The 23,136-nt window shown below is 33.7% G+C and overlaps 1 protein-coding gene across 4 annotated transcripts in view; it reads left to right on the top strand.

Moving 5' to 3' along the window:
• The window catches only part of GALNT13 (polypeptide N-acetylgalactosaminyltransferase 13), a 393,823-nt gene that overhangs the window by 198,293 nt on the left and 172,394 nt on the right, over positions 1-23,136 (top strand). For all 4 annotated transcript variants that reach the window (XM_023756129.1, XM_023756128.1, XM_023756131.1 and 1 more), the window contains exons 3-6: positions 6,321-6,487; positions 7,130-7,337; positions 9,948-10,118; positions 22,801-22,918. In XM_023756129.1, coding sequence (XP_023611897.1) covers positions 6,321-6,487; positions 7,130-7,337; positions 9,948-10,118; positions 22,801-22,918 — 664 coding nt within the window. The remainder of the gene's footprint in view (positions 1-6,320; positions 6,488-7,129; positions 7,338-9,947; positions 10,119-22,800; positions 22,919-23,136) is intronic.

Raw genomic sequence — 23,136 nt, 5'->3', positions numbered from 1 at the left:
GATTTATTTCTCATGTATGTATAAATCAACAGCTGATACAGAGAAGAATGGACTGACATGTGACAAAAGAGGTTGTAAATTAAGTAGAGAAGACTTTCCAAATCCAGGGCTTGCAATTATAGGAAAAGGTGACATTAATGTCATCTGCTATAACCATAAACAGATATTAACCTTATGTATTTTATTTTAAAATGTTGATGTAAGCAAAAAGGTTTTATTTATATACTTATATATTGAAATATATATATGTGTGTGTGTGTGTGTGTGTGTGTGTGTGTATTTTATATATACATTCACATTATTTTTCTTAAAAACCAGAATTTTTTTTCATTAACTTTCGGTAACAGTTTTTAACTTTGGCTGTACATTTAAACATTCAAATCCCCAAGGGAGATATATTTTAAAATCCCATTACACATGACCACACCCAGACACTGAAATCAGAATCTCTGTAGCTGAAATTCACACATCAGTGTTTTTGTTTGTTTTTTCCAAGCTCATGGGATGATTCCAATTGCAGCCAAATTAAGAGTCACAAATATATTATTACAGAATTAAAAGGAAATAAACTTTTACTTCAAATATTAGAGATTTATTATGTCATAATATGGTATAAATATTAAATATTGCTATGATAATACTTACAATTTTCCTAGAATACCAGATTTCAGGAACTTAATTGGGCTAGTAGGCATCAAATACTCCTTCCAAATTGATTAAAATTGCTTGTGCAGTCTGCTACTTTTACTCTCATTGTGCTCCCACCATAATGTCAATTTGCCAATCTCATTTAAATGTTTACATAAGAGAAAAATAATCTCTTCATAAAACAGAGTGCTAAAAGAGTATCTGGTCTGTATGTATATAATTTTAATGAAAGTTGATTTTTTTATGCTCAGTTTTAATGAAATGATACTTGGAGAAATGTTATTTCTCTTTTTTAAAATATTTTTTTATTGATTTCAGAGAGTAAAGGAGAGGGAGAGAGAGATAGAAATATCACTGATGAGAGAGAATCATTGATTGGCTGCCTCCTGCACACCCCAACTGGGGATTGAGCCTGCAACCCAGGCATAAGCCCTGGCCAGGATTTGAACCATCACCTCCTGGCTCATAGGTCAATACTCAACCACGGAACCATGCTGGCCAGGATTATTTCTCTATTTCATTATATATCTTTATATATATATATATATATATATATATATATATATATATATATCATGTAAGATTAAGTCATATTTTGTATGATTTAAATGTGTGTTTTTTTCTAATTTTTCAAACACCAGTAATATTTAAAATGTTTGATATAGCATATACTCTGGGGAAGAAAACATTACTGTTACTAGTATTAAATAATACATTACTTCATTATTATCACTATTATTACTTGTTGACCCAGAGTAGTGAACTAGCTCTCTGACTTGAGACTTGTATTCTGTGAAATCAAGATTAGAATTAGTCAGCTTTGAAAATCCTTTCCAATTCCAACATTTAGAGATTCTGAGCTTTACTTTGTAGACCAAGTAATATCTAACACTGATTCCAGATTATCTACTTTATTCTTATGATGTAAAATATATAAAGGCTGAGGTGGATAGTGTTAAAGTTATTCTTGTAATATTACAAAGAAGAAGTTATTTGCCATCTGTCAGGGAGAAGAGAGTATTAGAGTTTCAAACTCTACCAGCTTAGAAACTAAATGTATTTAAAAAAACAAAGCAAAGCACTAAACAACACTTTAAGTACTTTTTCTGTACTAAACAAAAATTATTGTATTCACCTCTTCTAAGATATGCATTTTGTATAGTTTATATGTCTGAAATCAGGATGAGTTTTATAGTTGATGGTTAGTTGCAATCATTGTCTACCAGCTGACAGTTGTTATGTAGCCACTATATTTTAAGGTGTGTGAACATGGTCATGGCTGTTCATATAGTCATGCTTCAATGAAGTTTTGTGTGCTGATTATACTCCTTGTGTAGAATTTGTCATCTGACATTTCTTCAGATAGATGACAATAAGATTCTGTTGGGGGGGAAAGTTACTGTCTGAAAAGAAAGGCAAGGAGATCACGGCAAGAATTAAAATTCATATGATGAAGCAAATACTTATTGTTGGAACAAGTCTGTATTTTCTTGCTAGTCAACAGCTGACTAATTTACATAACTTTGCTTCTTATCATGTCTATCAGGGATCAGCAGAGGGGACATCACCAGAGATCTTATTAGAAATACAGAATCTTGGGCCCATCCCAGACCTACTGAATCACAATCTGCATTTTCTCAAGATTCCCACTTAATTCCTTCTCACTTTAAAGATTGAAAACACTTTACAGTACCAAGGAAGATACACAAAAAACATGAAGCTGATTCATATTTTGTTACTGAGATAAGTGCTAATGATGTCTCTCATATGTTAAGCAATACAACCTAAAGCAAAGAGAAAGCCCTTAGAATAGATGACAGATGATTAATGACAGTGATGTTGAGTGTCTTTTCATATGTCTATTGGCCATCTGTAGGTCTTCTTTCGGGTGGGAATGCAGACTGGTACAGCCACTGTAAAAAACACTAAGGAGTTTCCTCCAAAAAGTAAAAATGGAACCACCTTTTAACTTAGTGATCCCACTACTGGGAATCTATCTAAAGAAACCAAAACACTAATTTGAAAGAATATATGCATCCCCATTGTTCATTGAAGCATTATTTACATTAGACAAGGTTTGGAAACAACCAAAGTGCCCATCAGTAGATGAATGGCTAAAAAAGCTGTGCTACATTTACACAATGGAATATTACTTGACCATAAAAGAGAAGGAAATCTTACCTTTTACGACATCATGAATGTACCTAGAGAACATTATGTTAAGTGAAATAAGCCAGTCAGAGAAAGACAAATACCATATGATCTTACTTATATGTGGAATCTAATGAGCAAAATAATTCAACAAACAAAATAGAAGCAGAAACATAGATAACTGTTGCTACTTATTCATAAGCAAGCATGACAATATTCATAGAAATCTATGTCCAGCCCGGCTGGTGTTGCTCAGTGGTTGAGCATCGACCTATGAACCAGGAGGTCACAGTTTGATTCCCGGTCAGAGCACATGTCCAGCTTGCAGGCTTAATCCCCAGTAGGGGGCATGCAGGAAGCAGCTGATCAATGATTCTCTCTCATCATTGATGTTTCTATCCCTCTCTCTTCCTCTCTCTGAAATCAATTATATATATATATATATATATTTTTAAAAATCAATGTTCAAATAAGTTTAAAAGCTATTTCTATAAGCTTTATGTAAGTGTTAAGTAGATTCTAGTGATAAAAACATTATGTCACAGTTTATTTGAAAACTTTTTTTTCTTTTTTTAGTCGTACCTAAAATCATGGTGTACCTTACCACAGGTGAAAGAATAGCTTTGATGAAATACAGTTAATAATACCAATTCAGTGTAACACAAAGCTATCAGAAACAATGAATATCCTAGCTCTTGCTGATGCATATATCATTGCACTTGAGGTAATTAGGTAAACTAACATAGAAAATGATTGATGTGTATACCTTAAGAATTATTCTATAATTTTTTATTATTATACAAAGTTTTCTTTGATAAATAACTTTTCACATGGGAAGAAGAGGAATAATTAATAAAAAATAATAGCCACATTTTATGTTTATGCTACATTAAATAATGATAGTGTAAAGGTTCTGTAAGTATACATAATAGCTGCATTAATAGTAAATTAGGTCAATATAACTTTGTCACATATTATGAATACAAAATTAACATTTGTGAGTGCATTTTTTTTTAATATATTTTATTGATTTTTTTACAGAGAGGAAGGGAGAGAGATAGAGAGTTAGAAACATCGATGAGAGAGAAACATCGACCAGCTGCCTCCTGCACATCTCCCACTGGGGATGTGCCCGCAACCCAGGTACATGCCCTTGACTGGAATCGAACCTGGGACCTTTCAGTCCGCAGGCCGACGCTCTATCCACTGAGCCAAACCGGTTTTGGCGTGAGTGCATTTTTTAACTACAAAAATAGAGCATGATAGAAATAGTTTAAGAAGGTAGATCCAAGTGTTTGCTTTTATTTTGACCTTTTAAATGATTTATCTATATTAACACATTATTCATATTTTCTTTGTTGGCATCTAGTATAACATACAAAAGTTTAATTTAACATTCATTACTTTATTCCAAATGATACTGAGTAGCCTGTATAGCCTATTATCCTTGGGTTAAAGCCAGTTGTCATTGACTGTCAGATTGCTTTCAGCCTGTTTTTCCAGTTTTACTTCTTTATTGATGATGATGATGATGATGATTCTTACCATCCTTTTTCCTTAGCATGCTGAAAGAGATGGGGTGTGATGAGGCTGAAGAATTGAGAGTTGAGTAAAATCATGGAGAGAACCTTTCTGACTTACCAGGATGGCTTTCTAAGTTCATATAGTGCTGAGCTGCCTGGGGTTATAAGTTAGTTGATGAAGCACATAGAAACTACTTGAATTTTGCTGGCAGAATGGGAAGAGATGACTATGAGTCAAACTACCATTTCCCACTACATTTTTCTTTTCCTGTATACACAATATCATATATTATGGCTGCTTAATGTTTTTTGAGTAAATATATGCTGAAGGAAAATTATATGTATATAACTTTTAGTTCAGGTATGTACATTCTTACCTGGTTATATTGCAGGAGACTTCACTGAGCAGATGAAATTTAAACTACTTTAAAAGATGATTAAAATATCAGTAGGTACACCATCAGTATTTGTTTTATTATATGCCTTTAACTCCCACATTTTATTGGATTTTCTCATTCACCCATGAATGAGACTAATTATAACAATGCTTGTTTTATGTCATGTATTAGGTTGTTCATGAGTGGCAAGAAATGTTGGGTTCATTTTATTTGGTGGAATGATTTTAATTCCCTAGCTCTTCAGAATATTTTATATGAAAAAATAATCTAAAGTGAATAAACTTTAATTCTTGCTATGGATACCCAGGGACTTTTTTTTTTATTCTATAATGATGATGATTTAAAATCAGGTGACAGAAATGTCTGAATGTTGACAAGTTCCTGGGGGTAAGAAACACCTGCATATTAAACTTCTGATACTACCAGAGCAGTATGCATATTATTTATCCAAATGTACCTTTTTGGATTGATTGCCTGAAAAGTAAAATCTGGGCTGCTTTGCACAAGCAAAGTTAAAATTTTTTCCCAAGACATCAAGTTCTAATAGTAACAATTATGGATTAGCCCCTGACTAATCAATGCGCTCCAGGCACCAGCAGCATCTGAATCGCCTGAAAGTTTTTTTAAAAATGCAGAATCTCAGGCTATAACCCAGATCTGTTGAATCAGAATGTGCATTTTATTTTATTATTTTTTAATATTTTTAAAATTTATTTCAGAGAGGAAGGGAGAGGGAGAGGGGGAGAGACAGAGAGAGAGAGAGAGAGAGAAGCATCAACGATGACAGAGCATAATTAATCGGCTGCCTTCTGCATGCCCCACACTGGGGATTGAACCTTCAACCTGGCATGTGCCCTGACCAGGAATCAAACCCTGACCTCCTGGTTCATAGGTCGACGCTCCACCACTGAGCCGTGCCGGACAGGCCGGAATGTGCATTTTAACAAATTCCTATTTCCATTAAAGTTTGAGAAGTGCTGGTGGCCTGCCTATTCCCTGTCCTGATCTCAGATTTGATTATATTGCACTAATTGAGAATCTATAAAATACATCCTGGCTCCTGAACTTTTCCAACAAAGGAGACATGGTGCACATCATTCTCAAGCAGAATGGAAAGCATGCGTGACTAGATTTTAGAATAGAAAAATAATCTGTTTTACATGCTTCAAAATTCTGTGGATTTATGTCCTTTCTATGTTCTCATGACTTTTTGAGTTTTATACAATAATTGTCCTTTTGTCAACAAAGAATAAAATTACATCCAGTAAATGAATTCAGCTGTCCCTGTTGTACCTGGTCTCCTGTTGATAGTCTCAGGATGTTATTTTAGCTTTCTCAGACTTGTGGAAATCATGCTGCTTGGTTCCCTGCAGGAATTAAAATGAAATATTAGTAATTATGCATATTTAATTTTCAAAATGCCAACTGATTACTCACAGCATTTGTAAAAAGGAAAATTATTGTAGATGTGCATAAAATCTTTCCTTAATAAGGACCTTTGAAGTCTAAAATTGTGCTATCACGGATATTTTTTATTCCAGCGATCAGAATAAAAAATGAATTATTTAGTAACATATCTTTCTTCTTTTCCCTTTTCCAGATGCAAGACGAAGGTCTACCCTGATGAACTTCCAAACACAAGTGTAGTTATTGTGTTTCATAATGAAGCTTGGAGCACCCTCCTTCGAACTGTTTACAGCGTTATAAATCGTTCTCCACACTATTTACTTTCTGAGGTCATCTTGGTCGATGATGCCAGTGAAAGAGGTATAAATGTTTTTCTCATATATTTTCTTAAATTAGAACACTTTATTATGGTCAAGAAGACAGCTGGGGAATGATCTGTATTTTCCTTGTAATTATACTAACCCTGAAACCACCCCTCATCATCAGTGCATTTCCATCAGTGTATCTAGGCAATCCCAACTCTAGAGACAAGGAACTAATTATTACAGTTTCTCCCATGATTCCATTTGGTTCTTACTAACCCAGGAAATCAGACAAAATGACATTCAAAAGGGTTCCTTTTTTCCCCAACTCAACTGCTCAGATAATTGAACATTTATATAACTTTATGGATACCTGTCTCTTTTTTTTAAGTTCAGGTAAATGCAAAATAACTTAATGAAGGAGCCTGCATTTGCCAGTGTGGCTTAGTTTCTCCATTAGAGTCTGACATATTAACTTCCTATTTTATCCTTATTCTTGTCAGCCAAGTGACAGGTTATAATGAACTGCACATGAATATACTCACGAAGTCTCTATAGCTTTATGTCACCTACTGCAAAAAATGTTGACAGGAGTTCACCACCATTTCTGTGTGTTGAGTTTTCACCTGGGCAGTAGTATCTCTGCGGTGTTTTAAAACAGTTTCAAAACTTTCTTATAAATTCTTATTGCACGTTGCAGATTTTCTCAAGTTGACATTAGAGAATTATGTGAAAAATTTAGAAGTACCAGTAAAAATTATCAGAATGGAAGAGCGCTCGGGGTTAATACGTGCCCGCCTTCGAGGAGCAGCTGCTTCGAAAGGGCAGGTCATCACTTTCCTCGATGCACACTGTGAATGTACCGTGGGCTGGCTGGAGCCCTTGCTGGCGAGAATAAAGGAAGACAGGTAAGGACTCACCGGTTCTGTCTGCCTGGGTTATGACGGAACCTGTCAGGACAGTGTTGGCTTTCCACCAGAACATCTCTTCCAGGTTGCTATTTTCAGGTATATTCCTAGCTTTTAAAAAAGCCGTCCCCACCTTTCTCACTTAATAAAGACCTTGGCTTTGTCGTGCTGAACATGATTATTTGATTAAGAAATAATCAAACAATTCAAATAGTACACATGTTGAATATTCATTTTTAGGGGAAGGAAACCAGTCTAATTTGAAATAGTACAATTTTGTAAAATACATTTTCAAAGGATCTTACTGTGTCCTCACAACCGCTGTGAGGTAGGTAATGTAGATATTCTTACCTATACCTAATAACAGGGAGGAGCACAGAGATTAAGTAGCTTGATCCAGTTATTGGAAGTGATGGGAGCAATTCAGTTGTTCCTATTCCCAGACTAGTCTTTTTTCTACTAGGTCAGTGTCCCTATTCAAAGTCTAGTTCAAAACCACCTTCAGGATCTTAAAAACAAAAACACATAAATTCCACATTCCAAACATAAAACGTACAGAGCACAGCTATAAAGAATGCTTAATTATTTAAACAACATTGCCACTTGGTACATAAAAATGATGGAATCTGAAAGATTGAATGTTACTTGCAGAAATTAAGAACCTCCTGGTTACCTGAAATTCTCTTTAATGATGAGGCTATGAGGTATGAGCCTTTGCTGAAGATATTCATAAACATTGGTGATAAATGAGTGTAATTCTCAAGCACTTAGGAAGACAACAATGTTGAATACTGTCGGATATAAAAACATAGCCATGTATAACACCTTGCTTGCAAAGGAAGGTCACCTGCAATAGAAAGGTCTTTTTAGAATTGAAGTTTTTAATTAAGCACTCAAAACCAGGGCTGTGTAGTGTGAGCTAGTCCAGCTATATCACTTAAATGGCAAGATTTGATACTTGCCACAAAGATGGATGGATTCTGCCAGTAAAATGAACCATAGCAGTTGAATAAAGCAGTAGGAACCTTTTAGTCAACTGCATGTAGTACACAGCTAATAACATTTTTCCACTCTGTGTATTGTACAGTACTCACAGGAGGGTAAGACTGGCGAAATAAAATGAACTTGGAACATCTTAAATGCATTTCTTGGCAACATTCATACATTATGCTGCCTTTTAAAACGTGTTTCATATTCAGCTTAGTGAGTTTTTAATATAATATTGTTTCAATATGGTCATGCATAGATCATTTATTTTTTAATGTAACAACATATTTAAATTATATTTCTATGTAATGAACTCTACTGTTTTGTTCTACTAGTAGGTTCTAAAGTTGCCATAACTAGATAATAAAGTCCTGTTCAAAGTTATTAGATCTAATTTCATCTCCCTACAAATTAAATTACTAAATTTAATAACTAACTAACTAAATAAATAAATCAATCAAAGATATTGATTTTGTAGGGACCAGTGTGACCAAGAAGTTTTTCCAAGGGTAGATGAATTCTACTGACTTCAGAGAACTCTAGTCTTTAATTAATTGTGTAGAATATAAAAGAGAATTGAAAATAAGTATGAGTGATATAGGTGTTACCAAAGCAGAATAAATGATGGACAACATTTATTTTGCTTTCCACATCTATGTGCGATTCAAAAGCATATTTGTATGTTTACCTTATACAAAATATGACAAATAAGCTCTGCTCTTCAGAATTAGCTACAACTGGGGCAAACTTGGGTAGAAGTACGCATTTACTGTGGCGATGACACAAGTTTGACACTATAATAAGACATATAACTGGGAACATGGGAAGGTGAGTACCTATTGATCTCCCATGGCAAAAAATTCTTTTTACCTAAAAGCCATCATGAAGGACCCCAAATCTGGCATTTTCTCTTGCTTTAAGAAAAGATGGGTCAGGGTATAAACACCAGAAATTGAAGTTGGTTATCTTTCTGTATCTTAAAAGATGTAGATTGTTACTATAAACTCTTAAGTCTAGGACAATTCACTCAGAAATTGTCATGACCCTAATATCTTTCATGGGAAACATTTACTTATACGGATTATTACTATTTTTATTGTTATTTCTATTTGTTGATTTTTGTTGTTTGTTTTTGTAATAGATATTTTCTCCATGAAGATTTTCATAGAACTATCTCCTTAATCTAACAGTAACCCCTCTGAGATTGAAACTACCAGATCTAATTTGCAATCATCCATTCTCTACTCCCTGTATGCAATTACTTTTCTATAAAAGATATAGCTAAAATGATGCATAATGTCAAAGCAGCTGTACTAATCATGCTGTGGGCGGAGGTTTTATGAATAATAGACCATGTCCATCCTGCTGAGTTAGTACTTAGGATGTATTTGAAAATCAGCTTGAAGATCAATCACTATATCTGATTAGATTATACATGGTAGTATGAAGTTGGCTGAAGGAAGATCTGGTAAAAGGAAATAATTCCATAGGAAAAAGGATAAAATAAAAACATATTAATGTCACAAAATAATTAAATTTCAACACATCACCTATATTGAGTTTGAAGAAACAACTATAGCACTTAAATTATTTATGTGTAAACTGGTTTTACTTCTTCTGCAGGAAAACAGTTGTATGCCCCATCATTGATGTGATTAGTGATGATACCTTTGAATATATGGCTGGGTCAGACATGACTTATGGTGGTTTTAACTGGAAACTGAATTTTCGTTGGTATCCTGTTCCCCAAAGAGAAATGGATAGGAGGAAAGGAGACAGAACATTACCTGTCAGGTATGTAGATCCTATCTCCGATGGTAGCATGTACATTCCTGTAATAATTCAGAAGTATTATAAATTTATGTTCTCATTTTTAAGTCTTTAAAAGTCATATATTTTTATTCATACACACATGTGTCATCATCTTTTACATGATCATCTAAGAATCAATGGCTATATTAAATCTAGTTTAGATTAGCACTGGCAAATTAGCATTGGCAGAAGTGCCAAATTTCTTTTGAAACTTTGTGTATCCTTATATTACAAATATATTTATTGTCATTTTTCTGTGTGACAGATATGTGCTAGCCTTGCCAATTAAGGAAGATAGACCTTACCTAAATGTATATGTATTATAGTAGAGGTGTACCTAAAATTAAAATAATAAAAAATGTTTTAGTAAATATTCTAAATTTACTTGAAGAACTATCTTCCTGACAGATACAAGAGAAAGATCCATTTAGAAAATGTTATTATATTAATAATTATGAAGGATTTTTTGTTTGTTCCAAGTTATTGAAAATAGCTACTTTGTTTGAAATATTTATTCATAAAATACGTTTTCCCTTAATAAAAAATGAGAAATATATGCATCTTTAATTTTCTAGATAGTTATTACCCACTTTATGAACATAAAATTATCACCTTCTTACTTTAACATATCATTGTGTACTTCTTAACTGCAATAAAAATTTTATTTTCTGAATAATATTTTGTGGAAGGAGTTCACTAGTTTAGCTTTTTAAAGATTCATTTGGCAAATCATCATTTAGTTAGAATAATAGAGAATACCCTAACATTCTAAAACAATATATGTAGCCCATTATCTAAACAAGAATATTTCCTAACCTAATGAAGGATTGACTTATCCATTGGCAAGCTTAATTATATAATGAATTAATTAAAACTAACTAACAATTCACTAATAGAAGGGAACAGCTCTAATTGTTTGTTATTGAACAATTAAATTTGAGGCTGTTAACCCTCTAAAGGAGGTAGTACTACATCAAAGAGAAAAAAATGTGGCTACAGACAATTGCATAGAGATGTGAAATTATTATGTCAGCATTTAAAGTGTGATTTAGCAGCACTGAAATCTTGCAGTAATCTGCACGTTCACCAAGTCTTATTGATCCTTGCCTTTAATGACTTGAGGAAATACAGTAGCTCATATTACTATTGTTTATTAGAAATTCTGTTTTCCCACATCATGGTAACATTTAGCATTAGCTGATTTTTCAACTTCAGATCCCAAGTGAAAACTATCAAAATGCTTGAAAAATACACTCAAATGTAGATGTGTATATTCATTTGAAAATGAAGTAATAAAGAATGTGTTTTGTTCTATTGAAACATTGATCATGGAGGTAGTAGGATTGTAATCCGGCATGGTCTGAAGCTGTCCACCAGGAGCACTGCCACTGGGGCCTCCTGGGAGGTGCAGGACCAGCCACCACCTGTTCCCTGCCTGGTGCCACCTGACACTAGCTATAGCAGTGATCTTCAGATGGTTGCTATTTGTTTGGGGCTTGAAGGTGCCCCGGAGAGGCCATGCTGCAAGCCAGGACACATTCCCGGTAGTGCCAGGACCAGGATCACTTAGCAAGAGACATAGGTCATGCAGAGACCAGTTGCTGCTTGTTTGAGAGATAGTAGGAAAGTCCAAATCATGAGGCATGAGAGACCATTTGTATGGAAAAGCCACTGTAAATGGCTTGGATGGGCCCACAAATTGGGTGGAGTGGTGTCTCAAGGAATCACCAAGGCTGGACTAACAGTGTTAACCAGGTTGATGGAAATTCAGATTATGGCACCCACCTGCCAGCTCTGAGAGGAAAGGGCTCATCAAAGAACAATGGCCTCTGCCACACTTCTGTCTGGGAGAAACCTGCACCAGACCCTTGAGTTGGGAATTCTGTTGTGGGGCCAAGAACCCTTGCTCCTTAGAGTGTACCTTTTTGGTCAAGATTTCTCTCTTGATTTTTAATGGCCACACGTGGGGGTGAGACCAGCCCATTCTGTGTCTCCGTCCTTCCTAGAAATCTTGATGTGGCTTCTTCTGTATATATTTATTTATAGGTCTTCTGTTCAGCTAGATTTCAGGTAGTTATGAATTATGGTTGTTCTGTAATTTAGTTGTAATTTTGATGTCATTGTGGGCGGTTCCAAGTGCCGTATTTACCTATGCCACCATCCCGACCAGAACCTACCTTTGTTTTCTCACAGAGTGAAAAGGTAGATAATTAAATGGTAGCCAACATTCATAATAATTTACTGATCTCATTCATGAAAGTAAAGATTTACATAGAAATCGGACATTATCTCTCATCTTTTATTAACTAAAACAAGATGAAATAGCCTACTTGCTATACTTATGTGGCTTTATTATAGTAACACGGAGAGCTGATAAAAACTAAGTGTATTTTATTTGTATCCTTCAGTAACTGCACAGTATTTTACTTTTTAAATTGCTGAAGGAGCTGGAGCAAAAGAAAAAGAGAAACCTATCTTTGCTGATGTTTCTAGATATTTATGGCAAAAGGTTAATTAATGCATGGGTTATGTTGTAACAGCCCGCAGGTAATTTTCATCAGCATAGCTATCATGTGAACTTTCTTTGTACTTATAATCTGTTACTTGAAGATGTGATCATTTTTCTCACATTTATACAAACACATTAATCATTCTAGGTGTTGAAGACTTTTTTTCTTATTTGATTAATAGAATTCTGAATAGCTAAAGTGATTAAAATGAGGTTGAAATGTTAGTTTTCTTAGTGGAATATTTCTTTTAAAATGTCAGTTAAGACAGAACTTCCTACTGACTATAATTTGCTAATTTAGTCATCACTTAGAAATACAATCAAGCCTCTGTGTATATAAAGAACCAATTTGAACTTGTGACCTAACCTTAGTTATACCACATTTAAATTAAAGCTTATAATTGTTATTATTCTATTGTCACCTCTGGGCTTTGATATTTTCATTTTGATAATAAATGGAGTGTGTGAAATACTTGGTATTTGTGAAGTTATGAGAATGGAATAATAGCACATTTAATCCCTATTATTTAGTTTTCTTTAATCTATAAACTCTCCTTAATATTTCAGTTGTTAAATTATATGACTTTTTAGGAATATCTCAATTATATGTGCAACAATAGAGTAATCAAATTGTTAAACCAGAGGTCTTATACCAGGAGTTTGCATGTCAAATATGCTGTGTAGGTGAATGTTACTTGACCTACAAAGTGTTTTAAATTTTAAAAATTACCACCACCAAAAAAATGAGATGTTTTAAAGAAAAATCTGGATTTCCAGCTATTCTTGAGAAGTCAGAATTTCTTGTTGTTATGATCCTCTGTCCCTAATGGGCACCATCAGGTGGAGTTCAGTAGAAGCTGTCCATATAGAAGTAGCATGAAAGTGTAACATAATCCCCACAACTCTTTTTTTTTCATTGTGTGTCCCTGACCCTGAGGCTGAGGATCAGTTGTTGCCGTTTGTCATCATTCTTATACTTGGAAAAAAATTTCTCTGTACCTGTTTCCCAACCAAAGATGAGAGAAATACGCGTATTGCAACTAATCAACTCCACATATTGATATTATTTACCTGACTAAAATCTTTTTAATTTGTGACTTTTGACTTAGAGGAAATGGCTGCATTTTAAAGATTAAACAAGTTGGACTTGTATGAGTATACATATTCATAACCTAATGGAATAGCAACTAGTAGCATAAATTATCTGGTAGGGCAGATAATCTCTTGAATCATTTAATTAGTTTGGGGGATGTATGTTTCCAATACATGTAACTTTTGAGTTGATTTGGTTCAGGCTATTGGAATGAGTTTGATTTCATGTGCAAATACACATAGTGCACCATGCTAGGTTTTGCACATACAAAGATTAATAAGGCGTTCTATGCTCTAAAGTTGCTCACTTTCTGGGACAGGTCATGTGTATGTTGGACCAGCATATGTGGTCAGAGTGTGGCTACACAGGAGTTAAACTATGTTACTGCTAGAGTTGTGTGGGCTTCTGGAAAAGAATCCACCTCTATTCTTATTCATAACTTTCATCTTTTAGTTATGCCGTGTAAGTCATCCTCAGTAGTTATAAAAGTATTTGTTTCCACTTTAATGTCTTAATTATTAAAGTAGATATCTTTACTAGAAAGCTACAGGTTACTTATCAAGCCTATTTAACTTTTTTTATCCTTTTCTTATTTTATAGACTTTTGCATTTAGTTATTATTAATAATCTTAATATGCCTTCTTTCATTTTCACTTGGAGTACCATTTTCATTATCTTCCTAAAGCAAAATAAAAGAATTTTTTCTAATTCTTGCTATCATAAATGAAACATAGATATAATTATGAATTTTTTCTCTCTGACACATTTTACCTACTTTGATATCCCTTTTTAGTAACATGTGACTGATCTCATACATTTATTTTTCTTTCAAAGAAAGGAATTTATAAAGAAAAAATTAATAGTGTTCTTAATAATAGCTCAGATGACAATTATTGTGCCTTTATTGGGAAAAACCTCATAGAAATTTTACATATCTATTTCCAACATCTTTATAGTATGATATTACAGAAGAAATATTAAAGCTGGCTTTGGAGAATCTGGGTTTTATTTCAAGCTCCTCCAATTGGAAAATTACCCAGTCTTCTCAACTATTAAATGGAAAATTATTCTCGCTGCCTTGCTTAAGTCATGAAGTGCTATAAAATATTAACTGAGAAACGTATTTGAAAGGTGTTATTTTAAATTTATTCCTGATATAACATATGTGCATTGCAAAATAAATGTGACAAGTACCTAAAGCATAATGAAACAGAACACCAAGAAGCCACTTCTTTTAAAATTTTGTTATATTTCTTTCTGGATACATTTCTCCACAGTTTAGAAATTGCTATACCATGGGTATTTTCCTATGCCAGTAATTTTTTTTTCACAAATAAAAATTTTAATAGCTGCTAATATCTCAATTATTTACTTAGCTTCTCCAAAGTTTTCATAGTTTAAAGTCATTTAAGAGTTTGTTTATACTTTATTCTTGCCAATTATGTCTTCTTATCTATAGTTTTTATATATAATATAGTCTCCTTAAAATTATGCAGACAATATGAAATTTATTTTAATATTGTTACCTTTTGTCAATTTATCCTTTTCAATTTATAGTTCCTCTAGTAAGTGTAATAAATGAAAAACACTTATTTTATTCTGTAAAATATTATAAAATATAAAATCATATTTATTATTATTTAATAGCAATTAATGTAATTCTTAACTTTTGTTTATTTATTTTTTTAATATATTTTATTGATTTTTTACAGAGAGGAAGGGAGATGGATAGAGAGTTAGAAACATTGATGAGAGAGAAACATCGACCAGCTGCCTCCTGCACACCCCCCACTGGGGATGTGCCCGCAACCAAGGTACATGCCCCTGACCGGAATTGAACCCAGGACCTTTCAGTCCGCAGGCCGACGCTCTATCCACTGAGCCAAACCGGTTTGGCTGTAATTCTTAACTTTAAACTCATATATTTTCTATTAAGTTTTTCTCAATCTAATGAAAATATACTTTAAATTAAAAGACAGAGAAGAGATAAATTCTCTCAAAGCCTGTGAGACACTTCTTTACAATTGGAGATAATAAAGCAACAGTACAGGGAAAGGTCAAGGTTGTGAACAGAGCAAAGACTTCCATAGAAATAGTTGAACTTTGGAATGTTCGAATGTCCACATTCTCACCTACTCATGTTAAAACCTAATACATGTTGATTTTGAGAGAAAAAGATACCAACTCAGATGGAATCTGTGAATTTATATTTGGAGGAAAATTGCATGTTTATATTATACTAGAGGCCCAGTGCACGAAATTTGTGCATGGGGGTGAGGTCCTCTCAGCCCAGCCTGCAACCTCTCCAATCTGGGACCCCTCAGGGGATGTCCAACTGACGGATGTCTAAACCGGCAGTCGGACATCCCTCTCACAATCCTGGACCACTGGCTCCTAATCGCTCACCTGCCTGCCTGCCTGGTCGCCCCTAACTGCCCCCCTGCCGGCCTGATTGCCCCTAACTGCCCCTTTCTGCCAGCCTGGTCGCCCCACGCAGCCTGCTGTTCAGTCGTTCGGTCATCTCTCATTAACACCCCTGCCAGCCTGGTCATAGGCAGCCATCTTGTGAGGGCATGAGGATTAATTTGCATATCACCTCTTTATTATATTGGATTGATTTCTAATTGTTTAGGTTATAAGTTATAAGACTTTCCTATCAATGGTTGAGATGAAAACAAAATAAGGGTAGTATAAAAAGTTTTCAAGGTGATGAATCAAATATCACATTAATATGCTGAATAATTTTATCACATTACCCAAAATATTTTAAAATATCTGATTTCAGACGGCCTCATTTCTTATTTTGACCCCCCTTATACAATGAAAGTCAAAGGATAGATCAAATCCTGTGCCAACTACTATTCATCCTCTTGGAAGCTAATGATCTTATCAGTTCATGAGGATTATTAAAAATGATTTAGGAAAAAAACTGTTCTTTTTCTTGAGAATATAGGTATTTGAGCACATATAAGGTATTTGATTCTGATACTTGTTGTTAAATTGGTTCTTGGGCAGAAAAATAAGCCATTTCCCCATACTAAGAAAAATTTTAAATTTTTTCTTATCCTTTAAAATAGCTTTGAAACTGTTTGTGTTCCATAGATTCCACAGGATTTGAGTAAGCTTTCTTGCTTACAGCTTAAGCCAGCATAAACTCGTACAGTAACAGTTTCTTTTCTATAGAAAACTGTATCATTTCACCCAAACATATGGTCAAATGAGTGTCATGGTGTGCAATATTGCACCGAACTTCCCACTTTTTATCTGTAAAATCCTTTAATTGCATTCAACATTTGATTATTCATTGCTCTAATAAAATACTTGTTATGCCTTTGCTTCTTTTCTCTCTCTTCTGCTTTCTATATTTGGGTATAGTGGACAGATTAAGGAAGGAAGAAGAGAGACTCAGCATCTAATTTCCCTTTGATTTCAAAACCTGCCAAATGTTTAACCAAATGAAGTCATTATATTCTATGGTATTAAAAAATCAAAATTATATTACTATTTTAGATTTTTATGCCTCACATATGTATACATAATGAAATATTTATGTTTGTCATTTCTTTTTATTATGGTTTATACTATATGAGAAATGTTAGTAATGTAGAGCTATAAATACTAACAGCCTCTACATATTGTGATATTTGACCAATGCAAATAACAGCTTAAAGCTGAGCTATAGGCTCTCAAATCTTCTTTAGATTTTTTTCTCCTGACACCTTGGTTATTTGCCAGGTAAGATTAAATAAAATCCTGATATAGCATAGGAAAAAATAGTGAGAAGAAATTATGTTTATATAACTTTGAAGAAATTGCTCTGAAAAGCAGTGCTAAAATTCACAGGAAAACATGGTACATAAATTTGGAACTGGAAATCAGAAAAATGTATTTTGAATTAGTTACCTCAAATTCTTCACTGTATAAGTTAAAAGGATCAACTGGGAGACCATTGATTAGTAGAGGATGGAAGGAAGGAAGGAAGGAAGGAAGGAAGGAAGGAAGGAAGGAAGGAAGGAAGGAAGGAAGGAAGAAAGGAAGAAAGAAAGAGAGAAAGAGAAAGAAAGAGAGAAAGAAAGAGAGAAAGAAAGAGAGAAAGAAAGAAAATATGTTTGTTTGTTTTTTTAACTGGGCCACTCACTACTTGTAGTCCTTGAACAAGTCATTTAAACACATTGTGACTAAATTTTGTTGACAAAATCTGTAGGGTTCTGTAGCTCTAAAATACTATAGTTCTATTAAAAATTAATTGGACTCTAAAACCAATAAAATATTAAGCTGATTGTAATCTTGGCAAACACAGATGTTTTCTTCTTTTTAAGTAAAAATCATATTTATAATGTGTAGTACTTACTTTGTACTATTGTTGGTTCTATGCTTAAAGTGTTGCATGCATTAACACATGTCCCCATTTTATAGATGATGAAATTGAGGCACAGACTTTAGGTGGCTTGCTGAAAGTCATCTGTGGGGATGAGTTTTGAACTAGATACTAAGACCATACTCATAAAAACTAACTGTAGCTGACTCTTAGAGACTCCTTACTGTGAGCCTGCTTTTCACACATATTGTGATAATCCCAGTGTGAAATGTAGGATACATTATCTTCTCAGTGAAAATGCAGGCATTGCATTTTAACATCACTCAGTAATCACATTTATTTTATCATTTAAAAAGTTTTTCAACTTCTGCTTAAAAGATACAGTTATGTTTTTATGTCAAATACTTTTTGGAGTCCTTTAATATGTTACATTGTTATAAATCTTTATATCTTTAATTCTGAAGTACTATCACACTGAACCCCCAAAACCCCTTTTAAAGGCTTTAAAAATCTTGGAATCAATGAAGATATTTTTATTACTCATCAGTTTATCAGGTGTGAGCCAAGATTTTTGTTATAGTTTTAAAAATAAAATTGTAAGTAATTTAAACTTTTAAATAGATTGTTTTTTGTCCATGAAATATATTGCTCATTTTTAAATTTTACCTATTCAGTAAACATATATTAATAGTCTAATGCTTTTAAACCAATATATTGAGTATTCTTACAGAAGTAGTAAAATGTATATAGACATAATATATAATATTTGATAACAGTCACAAGTGCCTTGAGGCAGAAACAGGGTGTTATAGAAGGAAGAAGGAATTATTACATCTAGATTGTACTAAGGGCAGACTGCGTGGAATCTGTGTTTGTAATGGCCTAAGAATAGAGCAGGTGTTTAAAAGGAAAATGAAAGTGACAAATAGATTTGAACATATGTACCAAGGTGAGAAAGTGTGAAACGTTTAGTAGTAAAAGCTAAACACTTTAAATACAGGGAAGTAGTTCAAAGGATAGATGGAGCTCATTGGGTGACTCCAGATCCCTGGTGCCAGGATAAGAAGCTAGCATTTATTCCTTAAAATAGGGTTTTGAACATCTGGTTAGCATTTTTTAGAGAGTTTTAATTTAAAGAAATTAATCTGGCTGTGGTTTATAGAATACATTTTGGAAGCAGCAGACTCTAAAAGCAAGAGGATTCCATTAACACACAGAAATATGGCACTAAAATTAGATAGTGACCATGATAACAGAACACAGAGAAGCAGCAAAAGTGCTTTGGAAAGAAATTAGAAGTATTTGGGAAATGAATGAATGAACAAAAATTAAAGGTGCTGAAAGGCATTTTCATCATTTTATATTAAGGCTCTGGAAGGAAATAGAGGACATTGAAAGAGAAGCAGATATAAAAGGAATAGCACATTCTCAGTTCTGTGCTAAAGCACCCTGAGCAGAGTCAGAAAGATTTTTTTAAAGAAAATAAGTAGTTATTTAAAAATAACTATGACAACTTATTTTTCCACTTACTTTTAAATAACTATCTATCTATCTATCTATCTATCTATCTATCTATCTATCTATCAATGTATCATCTATCTAGAGAGAGATATAGGTAGAGAGTGAGGGAGTTCACATTTTATGCATTGACTCAATCTCTAGTTTCTAGAGAAGCGTCCCAAACTTTTGGAAAAGTTTCAGTTAAAATGAGACAAGTGAGCAAATAAACATAGATACAAGGATCCTTAGCAATTTCTGGACTAAGCAGAGAGTCAATAATAACATGAACTTCCAGTATGACCAGTTGAACTCATATTACTTTTTCAATGACTCTGTGGGTCTAGGGAGCATAAATAGATGAGGTAAAGGTTAATTTTACCCAGGTACTATATTTACAAAAAGAGAATGAGTTATATAAGTCAAGGGCAGAGAACCTAGGGGATTAGGCTAGTTTTTTCCTTGACATTACTGAATCTTGGAGAGGCAGTGGGAGAAAGAAAGCAATTCCTGAAGGCGATTATTATGTGAGAACATTGAAGAGCTAAGAAACCAAAATCACCAATGAAGAATAAAAAATGACTTCCATGGATTGAAACAGGAGGGCTTATAAAATAGAAAATTGTGTTCAGAGTGGCAGATTTCAGAGTTCAATGTCTTGGATATGAAAATAGTTCCAAATGATTTTGAAATCCAAAATGAGGGTATGTTTGTGGGGAGCTAAAAATTAAGGACACTCAAGTCTTTTGTTTAAATGATTACATCAACAACAAAGATATATGACCTAACTTTATTATGTGCTGAGCACTGTGCTAAGTGTTTTTCTTCTATTAATTCATCTTCACCTACCTACTATGTAGTAGGTCACGTTCATAGCCATTAAGCTCTGCCCCACCCCCTCCATTGAATGAATTAGTTGGTTGGTGTGACATTGTATAAACAAAATATTAAAAAGAATATAATCTCAGATAATTCAACTATAATCAAGGTCTTTATCTTCCAGGTACCGGAACACTTAAGGTTCACACAGGCATATATAAATTGTTCATTTAGTTGACTTAGAACAGAACATGTTGCGTAACACTGGCTTTTGCTGTAGATATCATTTAAGGAATGGTCCATAGACTATTTGAGAGAGCTGACATTACAAAGACAAAAAATTGTCTCTAGCAGCTTATTTCCTCAGAAACACAGGATTTTCTTTTTTTTGAGTTGCCATTTTATTTTTGTTACTTTTCAAGACTAAATGAAACTTTTTGGGTCATTCCTATGGTAAATATATGATTTATTATAGCCACTTATTATACATTTCTCACACATTTATAGGAATTATGACCAAAATGAAAGATGAAAATCAATACTGGTATTTAACTTGAATGCATTAGTCCTTTATTAGTAAGTAGATAAGTGGATAGGCACTCTGAACTGATCATTAAAAATGCATCACTTAACATTCTTAAGCACTTGGTGGCATTATGACAGGATAATTGCAGCAGTTTTTGGTTCCTCGTTTCATTATATAAGCTGTCCATCACTCTAGTACCATATATAGTTATTGCCACAGAGTTTCAAAACCCCAGTCAGGTGAAGGTTGTGGCTACCATAAGTACCATCTGTTTCACTTTGTTAGTGTTTCTCATTATAATTCAGAAGGTCAGTGATGCTGTTCCTGATAGGAGCTCAGCAAGACCAGAGGTAATAAAACTGCCCCGAGACTAAGAGAGCCTGTGCTTCTCCAACTGATGGGCAGTTAATTACCTGCGTATAAAGCAGTGAGAGCGCAGGGAGAAATCAGGAACTTCACAGTCTGGTAGCTATCCAAGTACAATATTATTTGGTGGTTTTTCATTCAACTGTACTGTTCAATTAGAGGACATGAGCATATCCTGTGGCAGAAGAGGATGTAATTTCAAGAAAAGCAAAACATTTGTTTTGTTTTTTACCAGTCTCAGACTAGGTGGATGAACATTCCAAATCAGTTACTCGACCAGTGTTTCTCCTCTTGAACAGCACCTTACAATTAGCTGGGAACTTTACACAATATCCAAGGTCTGGCCCCACCTCCTGTTAATGAAATCTGAATTTATGGAGAGTGGTACCCAAGCATGGAAATGCCTTTTTTTTTTGAAGTTCGTCAGGTGTGCTAATGTGCACAATTAATGTTCAAAAATAATAATTGCTATTGTAGACAGATCCAGTTGTGAACAACTAGAATTTTCTTTCTTTTTTAAAAAATAAAGAATATTTTATTGATCTTAGAGAAGAGATATGGAGACAGAAAGAGCGACATCAATAGACTGCCTCCTGCAAGCTCCCTACCAGGGATAGAGCCCCCAACCCTGGCATGTACCCTGATCTGGAATCCAACCAGCAACCTTTTGATACACGGGACTATGCCCAATCAACTAAGCCACACTTTTTTAGTTAAATTTATAATACTTGTATAGAAAGACTTGTATAATTCACGCATCAACATTGCTTTAATGATCTTTTAAAAGTAATTAACCATTTAAAAGGAAACATTTGACTTCTTAGTTCTTATAGAGAAGTTTCGAATGTGTGAACCAAAAGCATTTATTTATAGGGAAAAGTGTTAGCATCTGTGCCAAATTTACTTTAAATCTCTGCATAGCAAAGGGATCTATGTTTCTCCAGTGTTATATGATTGATTGTATTATTTTAGTTGGGTAAAGAGAAGAATATGTGATTAGATGTAAAGCTCTGATGTTTGAAAATACTTTTGTAATTCTCATTACTTAACTGTCTATAAACATGTTATAGCATTCAATATTTTTCATATTTATATAGGCTATAGATATTTCCATAGAAAACCCATTTTCACATGAAAATGATTTATAATCAGATGACAAAAGATCACAACTGGCAGTTTCATGATTAGTAATCTCTTAAAGGGTAGTAAAAAGAGCACTAACTTCTCTTCTCTTTGGCTTTCAAAAGGAATGTAGATGCCCTCCTCATAAGTGCCCTGTGTTCCTTCCATGTGTCTGTATGATCACCTATAACAAAAATAGTCTAATCTAAATTTAGTTTTATAGAAAATATGATAAAATGCTATTTACTAATTTTAAAACCTCTTACACCTTGGCTTTATGTTTTCAGTTTGAGATTTTTGAGTAGTATTATTTTTCATGTAAAATGTCTCAAAGATATTTGCTACAGTCTCATTAAACTCCACATATTGTTTTCAAAAGCTATTCTTTTCTTTTTGTTTTGTTTTTTCAACTAGGACCCCTACTATGGCTGGTGGCCTATTTTCTATTGACAGAAACTACTTTGAAGAGATAGGAACTTACGATGCAGGAATGGATATCTGGGGTGGAGAGAATCTTGAAATGTCTTTTAGGGTAATTGCCTTTTCCTTTATTTTTTTGACTCTAAACATACTATACTGTTGCATGCACACATAGACCTAGTCGTTTACTGTGGAATCTTCTTTGTGAAGTGATGCAAATTGCTGATCTGTTGGTCATTTTAATACTTATTAAAAAGATTTGCTAGAGTCTTTTGCATGCAATATTTACTGTTAAATGGGAAATTTTAGGTATTTTTTTAAGTTTTCAAA

This window comes from Myotis lucifugus, unplaced genomic scaffold (genome assembly GCF_000147115.1).
Source record: "Myotis lucifugus unplaced genomic scaffold, Myoluc2.0 scaffold_89, whole genome shotgun sequence".
In the NCBI taxonomy this organism is placed as follows: domain Eukaryota; kingdom Metazoa; phylum Chordata; class Mammalia; order Chiroptera; family Vespertilionidae; genus Myotis; species Myotis lucifugus.
Note: the sequence above shows the minus strand (reverse complement) of the source record. Positions and strands in the feature narration are given on the sequence as shown.